The following is a 20,589-nucleotide window of genomic DNA, read 5'->3' as shown; positions in this document are numbered from 1 at the left end:
ATTTCGTAGCTGCCAGCCAGTCTCGTTTTATGGTAGAATATGTTAGAATAAAGCAGCTAAAGGCTTGAATTATGCTCTTCTTACGGCCCCCCCTTTGCTGAGCCCTGTTAGAGCGTGTCGGCTCCCAGGACACAAATAGCACCTCATAGATAGCAAGGTCTGGAATGCAACTTTTCCCCCGTATGTAGCTAGCTTCCAAGAACAGAAGCACTGTGTTCTGTTCAACAACTGAAATATGACTCCGCACTCACAAATTGCAAATTGTTACTAGAATAGATATTTGAAGGTGTCATAGTTGTCGAAAGCGTCCATCATCACACCGAGTTCAAAGAAACCCAATAAAGGGGGGTGTTAAACATGTCATAGCTGATTGTTTAATATGCATTTTGTATATATGTAACTGATGTACGTAATTCACTCTCTTGCGTCCCTCGAGGTCTAGAGATACACGTTGCGGGGTGTGAGACCGAGTTGGCCAACTGAGACGTTTGCTTTGCAATAAACCCTAGCTTTGGGAATACAACCTTGTGTCTGGCGTATCTATCGTGTGTGGTGACTCGCCTTGTTTCCAAAGACGTAAGGGACCCCTATGGGCCCCTTTGAAGATGGCCCAGAGTTCGAGCCAGTTGATGTGGGTCTCCTGCTCCTGCCGGGTCCAGACTCTGGACGCTGTAGCTGTCCAGAGTGGCTCCCCAGCCTTCTATTCAGGAGTCTGTAGTGATGGTGACCTGCGGGGGCAGCTGCCGGAAGGGCTTGCCTGTCCCCAGGTTGCAGTCCCTGGACCACCAAGTGAAGTCTGAGGGGAGAGAAAGCAGTATGCTGACCAGCTCTGCTTGGGAGCCCTTCTCCCGATTCCATGAGGCTGCGAAGTGCAGCTGCAACCTCCTCATCCCGAGTCTAGTGTGTGGCATGGCCAGAAGGGCCGCTGCCATGATACCCAGTAAGTGTTGGTACCACCAGGCCGAGGTCACTGCTCTGGTAAGGAAGTGCGTAGTGGCCCTCTTGATGGCTGTAATCTTGTCCTCCGAGGGAAAGGCCTTCTAAGAGATATACAGTATACAGTAACAGTTACATTTCTCCCTCGCCAGTTAGTCAGTCCACAGTCAGATGTAGTCACCTTACATGTAAAAATCAAGGAAGCGGTTGGGTTGTTTTTACAACTCCTAATGTTAAGAGGATTGGCTGAGAAGCTTACTGTAAGCAAAGGCAGCATAGTGATAAACTCACAGATTGGCTCTTTGGACCAGTGCATTAAAAGAAGCATTCAGGTCAATCTAGAACCACACCAACTGGAGAAAAACATGCAACATTAGCGAAAGATGGACCTTCTGCTGGGGTCAGAGCCCACTCTGCCTAGGTTGCAGGGGGAACTTGCCCTGCCCTGCTGATGGATAAACTGTAAACCACCTACCTGGTTAACACCAGACCCATCTTGAAACTCGTTTGCCTGCCTGCTCTGTTCCTACGAGTGACATCTAACAAGCAGCCATATTGTCTGACACGGCGGCCATTTTGTCACGCTGTGTGCCACGTGCCAAAGTCGTGGTACATGACTCCCTGGGCCCTGCCTCCTCCAAGACTCTTGGTGGTGGAGCAAAAGGCCTACCCTGCACCTCAGGCCTATGCCTGGAAGGCGGATTGCCCTTGGCGGTGTCGCTGGTAGTGCTGCGTGCAGGCACCCCCTCGGCCATTGAGGCGGTACTAGGGCGTAGGCCCTCAGGTGTACACCTGGTAAAAGAACCTTGCATTCCCTCAGCACTGTGCCCGGAAGGATCTGATGACCCCCTCGGCCGTGAGGCCGGTAGCTGGACAAGCCTTGGTGTGTATGCTGGTACCAGAACCCAAGGAGTTCCTCCCTCTCGGACTTACGGGGTGCGATGGAAAACAGCAGTCCTCCTTTGGGCCTCAATCTCTGACTAAGTTCTTCAAGTCCTCTGGATGCGACCTTTCAAAGAGCTCCCTCCACCTAGCTAGCCTGTTCAGTGCGCGTGGAGTCAGTGCATCAGACGCGGTACAACCTTTCCAGCTGTGGTCGGGGCCAAGGCAGCGAAGGCAAAGAGCGTGGGGGGAGGGGCATGGGAGGGCGGTCGGATTTAGGAAAGAGCCCCTTGCAGACTGGACACCTGCTGAAGTAGACATGTGCTGGGAAGGAGCTTGAAGCCAGAGGGCTAAGTACCTAAATGACAAATAAAAGAAAAAGATAGAAGAATCCGGGGAAGAGCGCATGTTATTACATGACAGGGGCAAATTCAGGAGTGCTAGTGAAATCGGCCCGTTCCCGTCGATGCGGAAAAGGGGACCGAGGTGTGGAGCTGTTGGGCAAGAGTTAGGGTATTGCATGCTCCCAGGGCCGCAGCCCTGCGCGACTCTAAATTTAAAGGGCAAGAAGGTGTTTCTGGTGAAAAAGGTTCTGTTTCCAGTCCCTAAAAAGGCACAGCCATGCAGTATGGTGGAAAGGGGACAGGGCTTAAGAGTATGCCAAAGTAACAAAGCTGCCAATAAAGAGTATGGGAGAAGGAGCGCTTTAACTACAATTAAAAGATTTCCGAGTCAATTTACAAGAATGTCCAATAAAGATGGAAGTAAAGATCAGACACTACATTCTGGGGTGTAATCAAAGTACCAACAAGTGTCTGAAAAAGACTAAGAAGTTCGGATGCATTATGGGAAGTGTAGTTCTAATGCCAAAGCACCCCATGAAAGCTGCAATGGGAAACTCTGATATTGGTTCAGGGAGAGAAAGTCCAGAGGTTTTAACAAGGGACTTTGCACATGACCTGAAGCAACCATCATCCTTACAAAATTAATTAAATATTCTTTTGAAAAAATTAAATATACTCAGCAGACATTCACAGTTTATGTGAACTTCGTTCACCAATTGATCACAGAGAATGCCAGCCTAATCAATTTAGCGAGCAAGCTTCTTAAATATCTTTCACGGTGTAGGCATGGACATAGGTTTAAAACACTTACGAATGTAGGCATCAGGAATATTTTACCCATCAGGACACGTCAAATTATATAAGGAGGCATCTGCTCCCTCATTTCACAGAGTGCACAATCATATGAAGGGAAATGCATTGTGTCAACGAAAAGCTCTGTCAGCTGACAATTTATGACATCGTAAAGTACTGACTATTTGTCAAAATGTGGAGACCCGATAGGATGCCAAACTTCTATAATGTCCAACACGCTCAGAACCATATTGACGGACTCCCTTGAAAAATAAAGTAAGTCATCCACATATAGCAGAACTACATGTGCATTGCCAGCCCCCATAGCTTTCTGAATGGCAAATGCAGAGGAAATCCTATTGTTTTTTCCTGCCTTGGGCAAAATATTTAGTGTGTAAGAGCATAACCCATTTCAGGTACTTCTGCCCAAATGCTGTTCGGGCCAGCCACAGATACGCCAATGATTTTCCTCTGGCGAACAATAGAAAAAAAAAAAGACAACTACGATCAATATCACATTGATGCAGTAAAGGCAACACCTAGGTCAGATATTTCAATTTTTTTGCGTTTCCTCCTTTTTATTTTTATTCAAGCCGATTAAGAGTGTTTTGTTTGATAAACAATTATTGTCTATGAACTCTGAATCTAGCCAACTGTGCGTGGTCTGCCAAAACCTGTCTTTAAGAGATGCAAGATTGAACCACATTGCAAACCGTGGATGCTTCAAGTCCACTCCCAGCAGGATACCCTGGCAAAGCAGGATTGCTTGTGCAAAGAATATACAGGCTTCAGATGCCTTCCATTAAAGTTGGAATCTGGGGGACCACGCAAGGTTGCAGCCTCCCATTTGCAGACAGTCGCATTTTCATGGACGTACTGTTGCAGTCTCATCTTAAGACTAAGATTATAAAATAAAATGTTTAAAAAAAGACCCAGTATTATAGTTCTATATCAGTGTACAGTTTAAGTAGTAAGAGACTTATGGGTTGCAGTAAAAGGGATTCAGAAGCTCCTCTGCATACAGCTTGCATTCACAGTGCTAAATTAATAATCAAATGATTAAGTTACAACTAACACAAATATTAGGTCAGGAGTTTGTACAAGCTGAACGTTCTTGATTTCATGAGTGGAATAGGGCTATGGTCCCAGTCACTAGCTGGCTAGATCACATTTTGATTGGACCTTTCCAAACTTAAAAAAAAAAGGTTTATTAGAAAAGCTAGAAATACAGTAACAGTTACATTTCTCCCTCGCCAGTTAGTCAGTCCACATTCAGATGTAGCCACCTTACATGTAAAAATCAAGGAAGCGGTTGGGGTGTTTTTACAACTCCTAATGTTAAGAGGATTGGCTGAGAGGCTTACTGTAAGCAAAGGCAGCATAGTGATGAATTCACAGATTGGCTCTTTGGACCAGTGCATTAAAAGAAGCATTCGGGTCACTCTAGAACCACACCAACTGGAGAAAAACATGCAACATTAGCGAAAGATGGACCTTCTTTGAATTAAGAAGACTCAAGGCTCTGTCGAATTTTCAAATCACCCATCACTTTTGGAGAAAGGCTGAATTCAGTGCTCTGGTTGTGCAGGAGCCAAATGGGCATGTTCAACAAAAGAAGGAGGTGGTAGGGCAATATAACCTTTGCAAGGGCCAGCAGGAATATATCCTTAAGCAGGAGGAAATTACATTAAACGTCAGAGCGGAGGGTGGTTCAAGAACCAGATCAGATTAAGCAAATATGGGGTCACCAAGACCATGATTAAGCCTAGAAATATTGCTAGCTTTAGATGGCCAATACTAAGGAATGGTGGGAAGAGACAACCCCAATACAAAAGTTTAGCAATCCCTTGTAAATTCTCTCAAACACATTATGTGTGGATGACTTCCAGGGCACACATCACTCTCTGTGCAGCATGTACACAATTATGCAAGCGCATATCACATTGCATACCAAAGACTAGTTAGTTGTCTTACCCTATGCTCTCGTGGACATTGCCAACTAATAGCACCACCAACAGTCCAATCAATGAATGCACATTAAGCAGTACTATATAGACAAGTCTTGGCGAGTGGCCGTATAGATGCCTTACAGATTTCACCAAGGAGGATGCATTTAGGACACCACGGACATGGTTTATGCTCCAGTGGAATATAATGCAATGGCCTAGACTGGGAGTCTTTACTAACCGTCATAGTAGCAACAAATGAATATCACTATACAACAGGTGAAAGGAGATTTAGGTGTGGAATCTAATAAAGCAATATCGCAAAGAGGCAAACAGCTGCACGGATGCGTTCCATTTCTTGGAGGACTATATATAGAAAGTGCACAAAAGACAAGTTGCGCTAAGCAGACAGTGCATGAGGTCTAGGAAAGAAGAATGGATCAACAATTTATCAAAGTTCATAATGTGCACTTGCTGCTATCTGTTGGTTAGTGATAATGGACTCTTGGTGAGTAGGAAATGGCGTTTTGTATGTCGATTTAAAATAGAGGCGACAAGTGACTTTATAGTTGGCTAAAAGCTTGCAAGTTGACATTTTACCCCTGAATCAATTATTCCACAAGAAAATCGAAGAAATCATAGAAAGTAAATGATGGTATTCACATAAAGTTTGAAATATCACAGATTTAAATGAGGTTTCGTAGGCAGGATAAAGGTGGCTGTTTGTTGAAGAGAACATCTTTTACTGGGAAACATACGAAGGACCACATAAGCAAAAAGCATTTTCAGAAAGTTGTCAATTTGTCCATGTTAAGGATAATTCTCAGAAATGTGCCCAATTTCTCTCTTCTTAGAGACCCCAAGCACTTTTGCTGGACTCTAGGACTTTTCAATTTTTAACCTGGAGAGAGCGAGACCCTTTTTCCCACACTCATGTATATTAATGTGATTTTAAACACTGTTTCCTTTAGTTGTGGAGTCTGACAAACTCCATAGGCATCATCTTTTACATTGTGTCACACAGCACCTTCAGTGCAGTGGCACAGGGAAGTCTTTCAGATTTCCCAAAGGTTTAAATACCTTCTCTTGGATAAACTACTGTTTCAAAGAGCAGTGAAGTGAAATTGACTTTACATACATTTGTAACTTTCTAGGCCCAGTACACACCATCTTACAATAGGGAGCTGGAGGGGTTACTTAGTATCCCCCTTGTCTAGTTTCTCATGTAACATTTTTATGTTACTGTTTCCTCGATTAATGGCTGGTGGCAGTGGTTTACTTTTAACTACTGCCCTGGTGTGCTTTTATAGCAGGCTGCGTTCGCAGCTGCAGTAAAGCACCCAAGGGTGCCATTTGTGTCGAGATGGCCCAGTCTTTTTTTGCCATTCCTTTGTGGAAAGGTACTTCCCGAGATTTACTCTGTGCGCCAAACCAGGTTTGGTCACTTTGTTCGTTTTGTCTATTGCGGGATTCACAAGTGAAGCCTGCCTCTGGCTCCAGGGTGTATGGCAGGGGCAGGAAGCGAGGGAGGTGCCCGAAACTCCCTGTGCTTAGTCTCCTAGGAGACAGAAATGCACTCTTAGGTGATTGGTCGGCTGGCTGTCTGGCAAGGACAGCCACCCTGCTGGGTGACTGACAGCTAGGCTAGAATGAATGGGAGATACCTGCATAAAAAGGCGGGGCTTTCTGGCTTGGAAGGCAGAGTCTACCACCGGACAAAGGAATCCGAATAAGAAATTGGAAGAGACCCCTGCTTCAACTCCTGGATGGTTGGCTTTTAAGCTGGCCAAGAGCTCCAGGAAGATCCTCTGGACTCCCAAGAAGCAGGACGGACTGAGCCAGAGCCACCTCAGAGTGCTGGACCCCAGATGCAAGGAGAGCCCATCTCGACAGCAAGAAACCACAGTGTTGCTATTTGCGGTAGGCATGAGGAGCTGAAACACCGAAGTACCACTTGTTTGAAGATTGTCGGTTGCGATCGGTGACTGTCCCATTGCAGTGCAGGAGTCCCCAGAAGTCCCCCTCTTGCATCCACGACTGAGGCCCAGGAACACCAGGATCTGCAGAGCTGCACAGGAACAGGAGCCATCTGCTGCACTCTTCTTCAACCTAAAGGTATCAGGTAATATCCCTATATATATGGTCGCTGTATATAATGTCACCGGGAAAAGGTTGTGGTGATATATATATATATATATATATATGACAATGCATTACTTACCGTAAAAGCATTTCTGATGGTTGTATCTGCTTAGATTCACATGCTGTGCATAGGTCCGACATCCAGTGGTCACTGCGGAGTATTGCATTTTGTTTTTCGAAGTCGAAAAGGGGACGTCGACAAGGCGTGTCTGTAACACTATCCCTATAGTGACGTGCGTTGTACCCACAATCCCTCACGCGTCGAGGTCCCTCTGTTTGTATTTTTCTGCCCTGAGGGAGCCTTCTAGACGTGAGTGAGTACAGAAAAGAGAAATAAGGAAAGGATGTCTATGTTCCTTCCATCCGAGCGGGGAGGAAGGGCGGGCGCATGTGAATCTAAGCAGATACAACCATCAGAAATGCTTTTACGGTAAGTAATGCATTGTCTTCTGATGTTTGTTAATCTGCTTAGAATCACATGCTGTGCATAGACTAGCGAGCAGTACCCGGAGTTGGCGGTGGGTTATGAGAAGGAACAGTAGAGAAAAGATGTCTTAATACTGCCTGTCCCACCTGGGAGTCAGATCTAGAGTGTGCATCTAGACAGTAGTGTTTTGTAAAGGTGTGCACAGAACTCCAGGTAGCCGCTTTGCAGATGGACTCAAGGGGAACATTTGCAATGAATGCTATGGAAGCCCCAGTGCCTCGAGTGGAATGTGCTCTTGGCTTGAAGGGTAGTTCTCTCTTAGCAAGAGAGAAACAGAGAGTGATGCATTGTACAATTCATCTAGATATAGTGGACTTAGAAACTGCATCTCCTTCTCTTCCTGCTGCCACCGAGACAAAGAACTGATTAGTCTTTCTCAGTGTTCTGGTTCTTTCCATGTAGAACATGACAGCTCTGCGTACATCTAATGTATGCAGACTTTTTTCTCCCAAGCTGGAAGGGTTTTGAAAGAACGTTGGTAGTTCTATAGACTGGTTTACATGAAATTTCAAGATGAATTTTGGTGCAAACCTTGGGTGTGTGCGTAGAACCACCTTATCCTTATGAACTGTTACGAAGGGGTCTAGTACAGAAAGAGCCTGTAGTTCACTTACTCTCCTAATGGAGGTGATAGCTATTAGGAAAGCAGTCTTAAGAGTGAGGTATTTAAGAGTTGCCTTGTGCATGGGTTCGAAAGGAGTGCCCATGAGTCTAGAAAGTACCACGTTTAAGTCCCATCCGGGAGCTGGGTTAGCTATCGGAGGGTGTATTCTCTTTACCCCCTCCATGAAGGCCTTGATAACTGGTATCTTCCACCACGACACTAAGTTGGGAAGTGGTGTATGCAGACAGTGCCGCTAGGTGGACTTTAATGGAATTAAACACTAGACCTGAATCCAGTAAATGGGTCAAGTACAGAATAATGTTAGTGGCAGAGCAGTCAACCGGGTTGATGTTCTTACCTCTACACCAGATGACAAATCTTTTCCACTTGCTAGAATAGCAGTGGCGAGTATTAGGTTTTCTGGCTTCCCTGAGGATGTCCATACATCTCTGTGGGAGATGTAAATGTCCAAATTCTATGATCTCAGGAGCCAGGCTGCTAAGTTCATGGTCTGAGGGCATGGATGCAGTGTCCTGCCCTTGTCTTGTGACAGCATGTTGTACGGGCAGGGAAGTTTCATTGGGGGAGATAGGGACATCTCCATCAAGTGAGCGAACCATGGCTGCCGGGCCCACATTGGGGCCACTAGTATCATGGTAACCTGCTTCTGGTGCATTTTGTGCACCACTTTGTTGAGGAGGGGAGTCGGGGGGGAAAGGCGTAAACAAATTTCCCTGACCATTGAATCGACAGACCGTTCGACTTGGACTGGTTCTGGGGGTACCTGGAGGCGTAACTTTGGCATTGTGAGTTCTCCAGGGTTGCGAACAGGTCTATTTCGGGAATCCCCATTGCGTGAAGACGTCTAAGACGATGTCTTTGTGCAATTGCCATTCGTACTCTTTGGGCAGGGGGAAGTCTCTGCTGAGTTTGTCTGCTAGCAGATTGAGTTCCCCTGGTACATGTTGTGATAGTAGGAACATGTTGTGTTTGAGAGCCCATTTCCATATATTCTGGGACAGCTTGGACAGTCCTGGAGAGTGAGTGCCCCCTTGCTTGTTGAGGTAGTACATGGCTGTGGTGCTGTCTGTGAGGACCATCACTGTCTTTCCTTGTAAGTGTTCCTGAAAGGCTTTCAGTGCTTTGAACACCGCTAGTAGTTCCAGCAGGTTTATTTGCTTGGATGCTAAGCTCGGAGTCCACACTCCGTGAGCAGTCTGATGGGATAGGTGAGCCCCCCCATCCTGTAAGGGATGCGTCTGTGGTTAGAGTGGCTTCCACTGCGGGTGTGGCAAAAGTGTTCCCTAATAACAGGTTTTTCTTTGTCCACCACCGTAGCGAGAGAACCAAGGTCTGCGAGACCACCACTAGATCGTCCCATTGTCCGCTGGCCTGACACCACTGGCTGTAAAGCCACTCTTGCATTGGGCGCAAGCGCGCGTGAGGTACCAAATAAATACATGACGCCATCATCCCTAGCAAGCGCATTGCTTTGCGTACCGTCACCTCTCGACCTGCCACATAATAGGGGATCTGAAACAGCATGTTTTGGACCCTCTCGTTGGAGGGGAAGACGAGGCCGTCCTTTGTTCGAATTAGAGCCCCTAGGAATTGTTTGATTTGGCTGGGGTCTAAGCTGGACTTCTTTTCGTTGATGGAAAAGCCCAGTTGGGACAAAAGGTCTACGGTCTTTTGGGTATTGGAGAAGCATGTTTCGTAAGAATCCCCTGTAATGAATGAGCCAGTCGTCGAGGTAAGGGTATACCGGGATGGATAACCTGCGCAGGTGGGCCGCTGCCACTGCCAGTACTTTCGTGAATACCCTTGGTGCAGATGCTATCCCGAAGGGTAGTACTCTGAACTGGTAGTGTTTGTTCTCTATCTTGAACCTGAGGTATTTTCTGTGCGCTGGCAACATTAAAATATGAAAGTATGCATCTTTCATGTCTAGTGTTGTCATGTAATCCCCCTGTGATAACAGTGGGATTACTTCCTGCAAGGTCACCATACGAAACTTTTGGGGTTTGACAAACTTGTTCGCTGGGCGCAGATCTAATACAGGGCGCATGGTTAAATCCTTTTTGGGTACAAGGAAGTACACTGAATAAATACCTTCTGTTACCTGAGATAGGGGGACAGCCTCTATAGCTTCTTTTTTCAGTAGCCCTTCTACTTCTTGAAGAAGAATAGTGAGGTGTTCCGGTGTCATGCGTCGGTTCCGTGGGGGTCTGTATTTCGGGGAACCGTTGAATTCGATGCAGTATCCGTGGGCTATGGTGGATAATACCCAGCGGTCTGACGTTATTCCCTCCCATGCTGAAAGGAACGATGTTAGCCGGCCCCCGACCGGTGATGCATGGGAGGGGACCCGAATCTTCGGGTCATTTGTTGGTATTGGGCGTGGGACCTTTGGGGCTGGAGCCGCGACCTCTTCCTTTGCCACGACGTTGGCCTCTTTGACTGAACTGGGTGCTTTGGTTAGAGGGCCAGTTGGTAGCAGAGTAAAATTGCTGTTGGCTTTGCTGCTGGCGTTGGCCACGAAAGGAGCGTCTATTGCCATAGCTGCGTCTGTTAGGTGGCCTAGAAATTTGGTCAAGAGTCTTGATGGTATCAAACTCTTTCTTCGCATGTTCTAGGGCCTCATCAACTGCTTTCCCAAACAGATGTGTTTGTTCTATGGGCTTATTTATCAGGGAAGCCTGGGTTTCCGGCTTAAATCCCGAATTGCGCAGCCAGACATGGCGTTTGAGAAGTATTCCCTGAACCAGGGAACGGCCAGCCGTCTCTGCGGCATCTAAGGAGTTCTTTACGATGCCCTGGTTTACAAGAGTTCCCTCTGAGATTATAGCTAGCAGGCGTGAACGCAGGGGTTCTGGTGCGTCCTCTGCTTCGCTGCGCAGCTTGCTCCACTGTGCATCTGCGTAGCTAGCTAGTAGGGAATTGTTATTTGCAATCCTAGTTGAGAAGGCGGCGGAGGTCGTGATTCTCTTCCCAAGTGCATAGAGCTTCTTGCCCTCTTTGTCAGGTGGTGCCTCACTAGTGGATAGTGGTACCCCCGCTCTTTTTCTTGTATTAGTAACTACAAGGGAGTCCGGAATAGAATCCCCTGATGTACAAAGGGTCAGAGGACTAAGGGCTGAAGAGCTTTTCTATCCGAGGGTTGACCCCTCTGACTAAGGCCGGATTGGAAAGGGAAGGAGTTATTCTTCTCCTTATAGAAGCCAGGAGCGGAATAGACTGACTAACCGGGGCTTTTTCTTTAATAACTTTTTCTACAAAGTCTATGTCCGGAAGAGTCTCCCCTGTGTCTATTTCAAAATGCGCTGCTGCCTTGCGCAATAGTGCATTAAGTGAAGGTTGGTCATCTATGGGGGAGGTGTTTCCAATAGGTGAGTCCTTGGGAGGAGAAGGGTGAAAGACATCAGGGTCTGAGTGCACTGATGGGGATTGCCAAGGCTGCACTGATGGGGATTGCCAGGGCTGTGAGGTAGCTGTATCTTCTTCAAAAGCTCCTGCACTAGTGTAAGGGTCTTCTTCAAACCCCTCTTCCTCATGTTCTTCCTCTCCACCCAAACACTCCTCATCTTCCTGGAGGTATTGCTCCTCTTCAGTGAGGTCATATGCGTCTGTAGAAGGGGGAAGCAGCCTAGGAATCTTGACCCTAGGGTCATCCTGGGTCCATTCTCTTGGTCTTTTGGGTGTGGGTGGGTTTTGGCTACCCAAAAACCTTTCCATTTTCTCCATACAAGAATGGAGTCTTTCAAGGGTCTCATGGGGAACCCCTGAATAGGCTAGAGGGGGGAAGTCAGTGTTTTCACCTTCCAAACGCTTAGAACGCTCCCACAACGTCGACGAAAGGTTTCCGTCGCCCTCAGAAAAGCCCTCCGGTAGTTCGGAAGCGCCCTTAGATGAAGGGGGCAGTTCCTGGCTACTCTTGTGCTTTTTCGGCGTTTCTATATCTTTTGGTGCGGTATTCGACGTCTGTTTCGTCGTCCGCTTACGTTTGTCTTCGGAAACAATTCTCGCCAGGCTCTCGACAACGAGTTCGTCAGTAGAGGGTTCTGGCGTCGACGTTGCCTGCGTTACGCGTTGTTTCTCGACGGCCGCTCTATGGAGCGTTACGTCGGATGTTTTTGAGGTAGCGCCCGTGTTAGATGAAAGCCCAATCGCTGGTCGCGGCTGCGTTTGCGGGTGGGGCTTGAGACCCTTACGGTCTGAGGTAGACGCCGGAGTGCCCTGCGTCCCCTTCGGCGCTGATGGATCCTTCGTCCTCGACGAAGAAGAGCCGTGGGTTGTGTGCTTAGGCCTATGGGGTCTGTGTGCGTCCTTGTCGCCGGGGTGTTCATACCCATAAGCAGGGCGTGAGCCGAGCCCGTCGGGGCCGGGGACGGACGTCGAGGAGCGCGAGCGCTCCTTCTGGGGGTTAATGACTTCCGTAACGGACGTCGAGTTATCACCCTCCTCGTCACTTTCTGTAACAGCGGCGGCGGGTGAGGAAACTGACTTAGTCCGCCCACCTCTTAACTTTCCGTTCTTTAAGAGTTCTTGGTTTCAAGAGCTTACAGGCCGCGCAGCTGTCCTCTTTATGATCGAGGGGCAAGCAACGATTACAGAGCTTGTGTTTGTCCTTCCAAGTGTATTTGCCCCTACAGCGTGGGCAAAACTTAAAAGGTGTCCTCTCCATAGCTGAGGCAATAAAAACTGGTGATAACAACCCCAAGGGAAAGATAGGGGAGAAAGAAAGACATTCTCGACGAGAAGATAAAAGTTCGAACCCCCACTCTCCCTACTGTATGTTGGCCGGCGAGGCCTGGCCACGTGTTCGGCAGCGCCGAAGGATCTCCTCCGTCTCTTCCCCTCCGTCGAAAACTTGCTCGGCGGAGAAACAGCTTCACAGCTAACGTCGAGGGGAGGGATCTTTAACAACAAGTATAAATTAAGGACCAAGGTCCGTAGTAAGTGTTTTGCAATGTCTCTCTAGGAGCTCCGCGTAAAGCGACCATAAGCTGGGCGGAAAAAAACAATCTGAGGGACCTCGACGCGTGAGGGATTGTGGGTACAACGCACGTCACTATAGGGATAGTGTTACAGACACGCCTTGTCGACGTCCCCTTTTCGACTACGAAAAACAAAATGCAATACTCCGCAGTGACCACTGGATGTCGGACCTATGCACAGCATGTGATTCTAAGCAGATTAACAAACATCAGAAATATATATATATATATGAGAGAGAGAGACAGGGGCAGCGGTGGTTGCGGGGGTGTCCCCTGCTCCCCATGAAAAAAAAGGGTTTGGGTGTTGCGGGGGTGTCCGCCACATGTTCCATGTAATAATGTCCCCAAAAAAACAGCCATTTGTCGGCCATTTTTTTGCATGGCGATATTTTTGAGGGGACATTATTACATGGAACCAACCTAAAGGTACTGTATAGTTTAAGAGAACGTACCTCTTGTTGTGGAACCTCACTTGCCCTCGTTGGAGACTTGTCTGGGTTACTTCTGTAGAGTTGCAAACAGCCTCTTTACCTCACAAGCCTAATCAGCTTGTGGCCCTTCTTTGATTTCTTCTTATTCTACAAAGACGTCTAAAACATTGTGCAAGACTTTCTTACCTGCAAGAAGTGCTTCAGTTCACCATGACTTTTGCTAACTTAACATTGGCTTGCCTAGCTCCCTGAATGACTCTTCTCTCCCCTTCTTATGTGTTTTTGCCTTCCTTCTAGGAAGGTTAACCGACTTTGCATTGAGGGGTAGGGGGTTTGAAAGTACTTATCTGATTGAGAATAATTGTGTGAACCCCTCTTACTCTGAAACCTCTCTTCTTTGACACTCCTCTCAATACTATTCTAAATACAATAGTGATATTTTAATGTCCCCAGCACATTAAACATTGAAATCACCCGAGGGTGTAGGTAGTGTCTGTGGGTCATCCCAAATGGGTATTTGCTGATTTAGAAAACTAAGAGTGTGTATTTTGAAGTATATTTGAGTGTTGCTTTATATTGCACCCTTCTGAAGAACACTTATTCAAACTGACTAAATTAATAATTGTTCAATCCAGAAACCTTGTGTGCAGGTTTATTTGGATACTGGTCACTGTGAATCTCTGTGCAACTCCCCTACAGCTCACATTGACCCTTCTTGAGATAAGCCTGGCTACTTGACCACACTACCAACATGTGTAGTACAGACTTACACCAAAGGTTGAGTGTTCCTATTGCCAGGAGGTCAGGGTTGTTGTAGTGCACCCAAAGGGCACTGCACACAGTCTTGCCTAACAGTCAAACACGGATTGATTGGTTTGAAAGAAAACAATATAATATTTAACACAAGCGAATCAAGAGCATGCTCAGCAGACTTGCAACTGCACACATGCTCAAGAGCACTGAATGAAAAATGCATACTTACTGGGTCTAAACCCAAGACTTCATATGGGTTGTACTCTTGATATTCCCGGTCTGTCTTCGAGACTTTATACGCAAGAAACAACAATAATGCCCATCCAGCGATGAGGGCTATTTTCCTGCAGAGAAAAAAACGAATCTGTAAATTTAGGTTCCAGGAGTAAACTATTGTACACGCTCTATAAACATTACACCAACTGCTGTATAATGCAACAGCCTCCGCAACAAAAAGGTGTCCTCACGCAACAAAGTCTTGATGTTCAACAGCAGCCCATGGAGGGCTGTTGGGGGGCACCTGCCAATCTGATTACTGCAATATGATACAGAGCTTTTGAAAGGGGTATCATGGCAGAGGCGATTCTTTTTTTTGCATTTACATATTTTATTTAAAAAAAAAAAACGACATGTTACAACAATATACAAGCAGAAAAATTAAAACTGCACCTGAAATCCCCTTCCGCCCCCACTCACAGGTCAAGCTCCAGGAAACTGGACACAACATTCCCCTCTTTCTTTAAAATGAGTTTTCCAGAGCACTCGCTCAATCAAAGGCATTGTGGTCCTGAACCTATTCCGATATATTAGGTGGTATCACCGTTTTCCAAACTCGTAAGAGCCTTTTTTTTGACACCATAGTCGCTCTAAACAAGTAACAGTTCTGGGTAAAAAAACAATCATCCAATTTTGCGTTCCAACATAATCTAGCAGTTTCAAATGTAATGTCTAGGTCTGTGCGCTACATTTAATTGACTTACTTACGGCCAGAAATTGCTGTCCTGAAACATTCTCAAAACCTATGTTCTAACATGCTTTTTTCAGGTTTGCAACCCCAACGTAATTCTGAATCGGACATACCTCTCAAACATTCTTGCAGTTTTCCAAACACTCTATTAAGAATTTTAATCTGGCGGACTATCTCCCAAATTCAGAGATCAAAGTGTGATATTCTCCCAAAACAGACCAGTCTCCCCACTGTCATTTCATGACCTAGCGTCCATTTAGTCATCAATCCGGTATTTCAGGGCTCAGAGTTCTGGAGTAATGAGTACACCAATGAAGTAGTATGACCGCCTGAACAAGTCTGTACAAGTGACTTCGCTATGTCCTCCTCACCCAGTTCAACATGATCTACTCTACACCCTCTGTATATAGCCATCAAGGCCAGCTGATTTGCCCACATTCAAACTTTTTGTTGCTTTAATCAGTTCTTCTGTTAGATCTTTATTAAATTCCTCTTTCTCCTCCTTCGTTAGCTTAGGTAAATTCATCACTCAAGATGTATCCACGAAGAGAGCCGCCTATGACACCAGACAAAGTGACTGCTTTGCAGGGACAGTGGTCCTGGTTACCAAAGGCCCTCATCTCTCAGCACAAGAAATAGCAACTCATGTCTCCAGAGGACAACCTTCACGGAGAGCTCCAAATCGACGAACAAAGACAGGACCTGAGGCTGTGCTCATTGAATACTAGAGGCTACCATCACTTGATGCCCCTCGGGGGAAACTTGGAGTCTGACATTCTATGCTTACAGGAAACCTGGCTGACTGAAAATCCTATCCTAGACGGGTACGACATCGCTTGCGCTTTGGCCCCAGCAAAAAAAAGGTCCTTTGGGCTCCCCCTCGTCCGGCCTATTGACTGCCTTCTGCAGTGGAAGTGGGATCAACTTGAAAGAAATCCTTGTATGCAACCCTTTCCTGCTGGTGGTGATGGCAAACTGTGACCACATGGGTGGTCCCTTAAATGCACAGCTTTCAACGCCTGTAATAATTCTGAATACCTATTGGAACCCAGCAGCAATAGACAACACGCACTAACTGATCGAACGATCGCTGGACGAGGCACTCGCCATTCATCAGGTATCTAATCTCATTATCTGCGGTGACCTGAATGCAATATGCCAAATCTGCAGCAATTTGAAGATCATGAAAACGAAATCACCTGCTGCAGAACAGGGAGTCCTATGGATGAACCTTATGAAATCAAGAAAACTGTACAATCTGGATGCAGTGTTCGAACGGCAGGACCGCTTGCCGACCTGGGAACAAAACAAGTCCTTTGCCACCATACACCACATCTTTGTCACAAGACCAGTACTGCAAGAGACCGGGTCGTTTGCGGTGAAGAACGAAGACAAGTGACGACAGCCTTTTGTCAACTGTATGGACTGCGACCTGTACCAACAACCAAAGAATGAAGACACAAATCAAAGTTAACAACGAAGGCACTAGACTAAAACTGACCACAAGCTGTATTAATGAGCTAACTTGTAACTATAACAACCTTGAAGACGTAGGCTGTTCAAATCAGATCGACTACCAGCCCCTGCTAACGGCCTATAAGAAAATTGGCCACAAGACACAGCAAACTACAAACAAAAAAAAAAAAACAAAAAAAACAGACTAATGATAAACTACTGGGTGGACAAAAGACGCGAGTTCCGCAAAATCAAGAGGATGGCAACCAGACTCGACCCACAGTTGGCCAAAGCCACAGTTGTGGACACAACCAGGTCCTACCAATCATGGGTTAGAGGCCATTGCATGAAATTATACCAGCAAGACTCTGAAATCATGCTAAAAGCGATTAGTGGCCGCAACGCCAGGGAATTTTGGTCCCTCATGAGAACCACCATGCCCACCACAGAGGATTCCATTCTGAACAGCATTGGTGAATCCACTTGGGTGAAATACTTCGAGACCCTATTCCAGCCTCCCTCAAGGCCCACTGCGGAAAGACCAGCAATAACAACCTTAGCCTGGGCGAGACTCGACGACAGAAGACATCTTCAAACTAATCAAGAAACTAAAGAACTCCAGAGCACCTGGTCCGGATGGCATGACTAAACTGGATCTCAAGAGCAACCCGGAGGAATGGGCAGCTTTCATTAGCAACGTCCTCAGAAGATGTGCAAAAACAAAGTTTATTCTGTCATCATTGACATATGCAATAGTGGTTCCTATTTTCAAAAAGGGAAACAGCAGTGACCCAGCAAATGATCACCCGTTTACGCTGCTCAATCCGATTGGGAACATCTTTGGCTCTCTTATTGAGGAAATTCCAGGTGAGGCAAGTAAAAGTGACGACCACTTCCATTCAGGTTTCAAGAAAAACACAGGAGCCACCACGAGCATCCTATTGTTAAGCGCCCTAAAAAGCAAGTTGGAAGGGGGCGGGGGGGTTCATCGACTTCGCCGCATTCATCGACTTAACCCAGGCATTCGACCAAGTCGACAGAGTTCGACATTGGGCCAAACTCCTGGCTTGGAACTGCCCGAATGAAATTCCCAAACGAATAAAAACTCTCTATACCAACACAAGAACGAGAGTTCGCCTAAGCCAGCAGGGTGTATTATCGGCAGAAATTCCAACACTGAGAGGTGTCAAGCAGGGCTGTGTAACGCTCACCTGGTTCCCACGGAGGCGCGGCGTCGAAGGCGCAGAACTCTGAAGATGGACAGGAAGGGCCCCTCTATTCTGGCTTCCCTGGCTCGTTGGATAACCTCCTGTGCGTGAAAAGGGAGTATTACCAACTGTGGAACAATGCTCAAGCCTCCCACTCCCTTCCAACCCTCCACGATTCCCCGTGAAGCCTCACCTTAGGGTTTGGAAGGATGAGCTCTCCATCCTGCTTCTGATGCAGGGGCGCGTTGAAACCCAGTTACTTCACTGGATTGAGGATTGATGGGAGTTCAGGTAAGCTTGACTGTTCAGGTAAGGCGCTGTAAAAGTTCTGTTCAAAAGTTCAAGCTTAATAATAATGTTCGTTGTCTAATTGCAGCAAGCGCTAATGCTTATGTCTTTTTCCCCTTAGGGGCCGGGGTTCGGAGTGAAACAGTTCTGGATGAGCGCTCAGGTAATGTCTTTGCATTCGCTCATTCAATGTCTTTGTCCGGAAGATGCCAGGAAGCGGCAGGACCCGAAATGCAGTGGGAATAATCCAACAGGTAAGACTTAAAAGGAAACTGAGCTTTCCTTATTCCTTTTCTCCCTCTCACCTTTGTTCTGGTCTTTTTTCCTCTAGGCGCCGGGGCGTAGCTGAATCCGGAAGATCGCTGCTGAAGATGGAAGCGCCTTGCAAAGGTGAGTAAAATGCAGCGCTGCAGCGATCGAAACGAAATGCCTTTAAAATGATGTCTTCCTTTTCAGGGCCGTTGGAGAAATGACTCCGGGATGCAGATTTAGCAGGTAAGGGCTTTTCTTCTCCTATTCTCTTCCTTTCTCCCCTTGCAGGTGTTCCAGGGTGCTGGCAGGCGTGGCTGAAGTCAGGATGCAGGAGCTGACACGGTGAGCGTCCAGCTGCTAGGTGCAGAACAACGCGAAGCATGTGTGGCTGTTCGGGTGGGGTTTAAATAGCCTTGGAAGAAGTTCCTGGTATGTATCCTTCCACCAATCAGGTATGTATCCTTCCCCGACCACACCCGGGTGGTGAAGTAGTCCTACAGGTTAAGTAGTCCCATTCAGTCCTCAAGAGAGCCTGGATGAAGCAGCAAGGTCTGCATCAGGTAAGTGTGCACCCAAGCACTTAAACACATATCCTCTTCTATGAGCCTGGCGCCTAAGGCGCCAGGACTGGGGTCCGCTATGAGCCTGGCGCCTAAGGCGCCAGGACTGAGTCCAAAGGGCCCCGACTTGGGCCCGCTGAGACTTCCCTGGGGAAAATGATGTCTGCCTCTGGGGTTGCTGGGCCCGGCCTGGCTCCTTAGAGGTAGGCATCATGACAGTACCCCCCCTCAAGGCCCCTCCCAAGGTCTTTTCCTCCGGGGGTTTTGGTTTGTGCGGGAATCTTCGATGGAATCTTTGAATTAATCGTGGTGCGTGAACATAGTTACTGGGTTCCCAAGATCTTTCCTGAGGTCCATATCCTTTCCAATCAACAAGATAGAAGAGTTTCGACTTAACTATCTTGGAATCTAAAATGTCTTTCACTTCGAATTCTAATTCTCCATCAATTTGGACAGGGCCTGGGGGCTCAGACAGTCTGGTTCCAGGTTGTACTGGTTTTAGACGAGATGCGTGAAAAACGGGATGAATCCGCATGTTGGATGGTAAATCGAGTTTAAAGGCCACTGGGTTGATAATAGCTTTGATGGGATAAGGCCCAATGAATCTGGGATTAAAAGTTCGCTGACCCTTGAGGGGTAGATGTTTAGTTGCTAGCCATACCTGATCTCCTACTTGGTAAGGAGGAGTTTTACTTCGGTGCAAATCAGCATTTTCTTTATACTTTTTCTTGGCTTGCTGTAAGTGGGTTGTAGCTTCTTTGAAGGCTTGGGTTATTGTGGAATGTAGGTGATTTACTGCAGGCATCTCCAGGGTCAGAGGTGGATCTAGGTCAGAGGTCCGAGGATGGTGACCATACAGGGTATAAAAAGGAGTCTGTCCGGTTCCAGAATGCACTGAATTGTTGTATGCATATTCTGCAATCCAAAGGATGTCCTTCCAATTCAACTCGGATTGGTGTAACATGCACCGCAGATATTGCTCGAGAGTCTGATTGGTTCTCTCGGTTTGTCCGTCGGTCTGGGGGTGGTGGCTGGTGGATAACCGCACGTCTATTTGTGCTAGTTGGCAACATTTCTTCCAAAAGTGGGAGATAAATTGACTTCCACGGTCTGAGACTAATATGGAAGGGAAACCATGTAACCGCACTATATTTTCCATAAATTCCTTGGCCAAGGTGGAAGCTGACGGCAATCCTTTTAAAGGGATAAAATGGGCCATTTTGGAGAATAGATCCACTATTACGAGAATCGTGTTGTAACCACCACAAGGAGGCAGGTCAGTTATAAAGTCCATTGACAAGGTGTGCCAAGGTGCTGGTGGAATATCCAAAGGTTGAAGTAGGCCGGCTGGCCTTTTCTTTTGACTCTTATTTTGGGCACAGATTCCGCAAGACAACAAAAATGACTATGTCTTTTCTCCAAGAAGGCCACCAGAAGTGGCGTTTGATCTTTTCTTCTGTTTTCGCGATACCGGGGTGTCCTTCCATTAATGATTCATGATGACGGGTAATGACAAGTTCCTGCAATTCTTTACTTGGCAGAAAT

General features: G+C 46.8%; 1 protein-coding gene across 1 annotated transcript in view; it reads right to left on the bottom strand.

Annotated features, from left to right (window-relative positions):
- The window catches only part of SEC63 (SEC63 homolog, protein translocation regulator), a 1,285,673-nt gene that overhangs the window by 1,115,321 nt on the left and 149,763 nt on the right, over positions 1 to 20,589 (bottom strand). Inside the window, exon 3 of the mRNA XM_069606555.1 lies at positions 14,544 to 14,658. Within this exon, the coding sequence (XP_069462656.1) occupies positions 14,544 to 14,658 (115 nt within the window). The remainder of the gene's footprint in view (positions 1 to 14,543; positions 14,659 to 20,589) is intronic.

This window comes from Ambystoma mexicanum, chromosome 4p, assembly GCF_040938575.1.
Source record: "Ambystoma mexicanum isolate Mex_15411 chromosome 4p, UKY_AmexF1_1, whole genome shotgun sequence".
NCBI classification, from domain to species: Eukaryota; Metazoa; Chordata; class Amphibia; order Caudata; family Ambystomatidae; genus Ambystoma; species Ambystoma mexicanum.
Note: the sequence above shows the minus strand (reverse complement) of the source record. Positions and strands in the feature narration are given on the sequence as shown.